Here is a 2,841-nt window from a genome sequence, read left to right as displayed (position 1 = left end):
AAATAGATTTACTTTTTGTTGATGAATCATGTTTTTTGTTGCAAAATTTAGTAACTTATGTTACATCAAATAGAAATTATATCTTTAATTAAAAATAGTTTTGTAATGCATAAAAAACATTAATGAAACTGATAAAAAAGATTTTTCCTTAAAACTTTGAAGTTTGAATTTGTAGACTTTTTTTTTTAACCTTTTGCATTTTTGCAATAAGCACTTTTAAATAATTATTTTTTTAAGATAGGAAAATATAGGCTAATATTTTATTTTTAATGTTATCTGGTATCTTGTAGCATACATCTTGTGGGTTCAATTTGATTTAACAATTTGACTCTTAGTTCGAATTGTTGCTTCTAAATAAAATTCAAAATCAACAAGTATAAGAATACATATTGTTACAAAAAATTTTTTTTTTACCTAATATCTTGTATGGCATTAAAAGAATATTAAGTAATTACCAATGAGATGCCTTAGTAAATCAAGATTTGATCAGATGACTTTTTCAAGGTGAACAACACATTGCCGGAGGCTCCCATAATTTTCTTTTTATAATTATTATATTTCATAATTAATTTTTCATTCATTAAAAAGTATATTCACGATTTTTTTTTCTGAATTCAGTCAGTTCTGGAGTCATGATCAGAAATTTCCGACAATTATGCTCCAGATTGTTGGTATAAAAAGAATTTTAAAAAATACAAGAAACGTTTTAAGAAAAGTGGCGATATTAAGCTGTTTTTGTTTTTCAACCTTGAAACTTGAAGATAAGCCTTTGCCATTGACAGATCAAAGGGTCCGGTTACCGAAAATTGTGATATTAACGTAGTGAGAAAAACCGAACCGAATTGGGTTCAATTGGAAGCTTTCATGCCATAAAATAAAACCAAATAGACATCCTCTCCTTGAACCTGGACATTCAGAACTTCAAAGTATTTTATAAAACAAGGATTAGTAGATCTAAGAAAGAAAATTTAAAATATTTATGTATTTTCCGAACACGCAACAAAAAGAGGAACCGACGACCTTCATGAAACTTTTTGTGATTGGTACAAAAATATAAGATGTGTATCTTGTAACAGATGGTGATTAGCAGTTGTTGTTTTTTTATTTCTTTTTTTTTCGTTCACCTGAACTAAAATAAAACGGCAATTTAAGAGCCAATTATGGCATATTCATTTTCAGCACGTAAGAACTTATATTATATATACACATTTTTCTAAATTGTCACTTAGTAACTACTTAGTTTTTAAAAAATGTGAAACATATTAATTGTAATTCTTATGAAGTTGTAATGTTATGGTATCTTAAAAGTATTATAAAAACATGATTTCCTAGTTATGTAGGCACTATTTTCATATCTAGTTTTTTAGTTTTTAATGTATTCCTGAATATTGGTAAATATAAATTGAAAACAAATTATTTACTACGCGTTATATTTTTACAACAGACTGACTATCATCTAAATTTCATTAACGGATAAGCAATTACCTTTAAACGCCCTTCAGGCAATGACAGGATTTTTATGTCTATTATTGTATATATATTCCTATTGTTGTATTATGTATTGGTTTTTTGTTTGAGATAATAAAATTAATAATAAAGTGAGAAAAAAAAGGATAAAAAATACCTATGATAAAATATATATATTTTTTATTTATACTATTAAAATCTGTTCGGTTTTAAATTTTAACTACTAATATTTTTTTATTTTACAAATAATTAAAAAAATTTTGTGTATAAGCACATCAAATAAAAAATATTTAGATAAGTATACACAACTTGGAATGCTTACAATTTGCTCCTGTAATCCGTTATTTTAAGAAGAATGTGTGAAATACTTTTTGCCTTTGATTAATATAAAATCTAAAATGAAATAAATATTATAAATAATAATAATTTTTGGAATAAAAATCAGTAGAAGCAGATTGCATACCTTGAATCGTATATAATTTGAGTTTCTATCACGTCTAATTAAGTACAAATAATCATTTATTAAAAATAAACTAATATTGCAAAGTGCTGAAATAATAATAAATAAATTGTGAAAAGCTATAACTCAAGATGACTAAGGTGTAGGGGCACATCCTCTTCGGCGCCACCAGACAGTCCCCTCCATCCAACCGTTCTCAGGTCACAGTCGAGATCTGTCCAGGCAAGGTTCAACTGCTCGTATACCTTGGTGCTCTTAGACTCAGTTAATATAGTTGCTAAATGTTTATATTTTAACTTTGTTATAGTGAAACAATCAACAAAATGTCTTTCTGTCTTTTACAGTTGATAATGTATTCGACATTAGTGCTGTGCTTGGCGGTTCTTGGGAGTTCTATAGCTGCACCAGGCCACATTGCGAAAACAGTCGTTCTGGACAAAGAGGTGAGTCCTAAATGTTAAAGTTGTTATGTTAAATGTTTCATATTAAATATTAACATGTTAATTTTTTTAAATATTTTTTTCTAACTCAATGAGAAATATTATTCATGATTATTTAAAAAAAATTAAACAAATGATTCTGTATACATTAAATAGCCAGAAATTCTTAGTCTTTCTTCAGCCAGAAGTTCTTAGTATATTTTAAACATTTTATTATTTAGAAGCTTATTATATTGTGTGATTAAGAAATAACATTTAATAATGAAATTACATAGTTTTGATTAATATCCAATCAATATATAGTTATGAAGACTAATGGCATAAATCCCATCACGATTAAACATCTTTTCCTTAAAAATTAAATTGTTGTATCCTTGGATACAGTAAATAGTTGTAAATAATAGTAAATAGTAAATCCTGAATGATAAGTACTTTCAATTTTTTTATTAACATTAACTCCAATTCGTTTTTCTA

At 26.3% G+C, this 2,841-nt stretch overlaps 1 protein-coding gene across 3 annotated transcripts in view; it reads left to right on the top strand.

Annotated features, from left to right (window-relative positions):
• LOC106686861 (uncharacterized) overlaps nucleotides 1-2,841 on the top strand; it is a 50,543-nt gene that overhangs the window by 27,904 nt on the left and 19,798 nt on the right. For 2 of the 3 annotated variants that reach the window (XM_067045105.1, XM_067045104.1), the window contains exon 2: nucleotides 2,272-2,370. In XM_067045105.1, coding sequence (XP_066901206.1) covers nucleotides 2,278-2,370 — 93 coding nt within the window. In that variant the 5' untranslated portion in view covers nucleotides 2,272-2,277. Of the gene's footprint in view, nucleotides 1-2,051; nucleotides 2,192-2,271; nucleotides 2,371-2,841 lie in introns of those variants that run through there. The other variant, XM_014430434.3, reaches the window with a different exon arrangement.

The sequence above is a fragment of the Halyomorpha halys genome, unplaced genomic scaffold (genome assembly GCF_000696795.3).
Source record: "Halyomorpha halys isolate HHAL.00 unplaced genomic scaffold, Hhal_1.1 Scaffold890.1, whole genome shotgun sequence".
Classification (NCBI taxonomy): Eukaryota; Metazoa; Arthropoda; class Insecta; order Hemiptera; family Pentatomidae; genus Halyomorpha; species Halyomorpha halys.
This window is presented reverse-complemented; position numbering and strand designations above follow the sequence as displayed.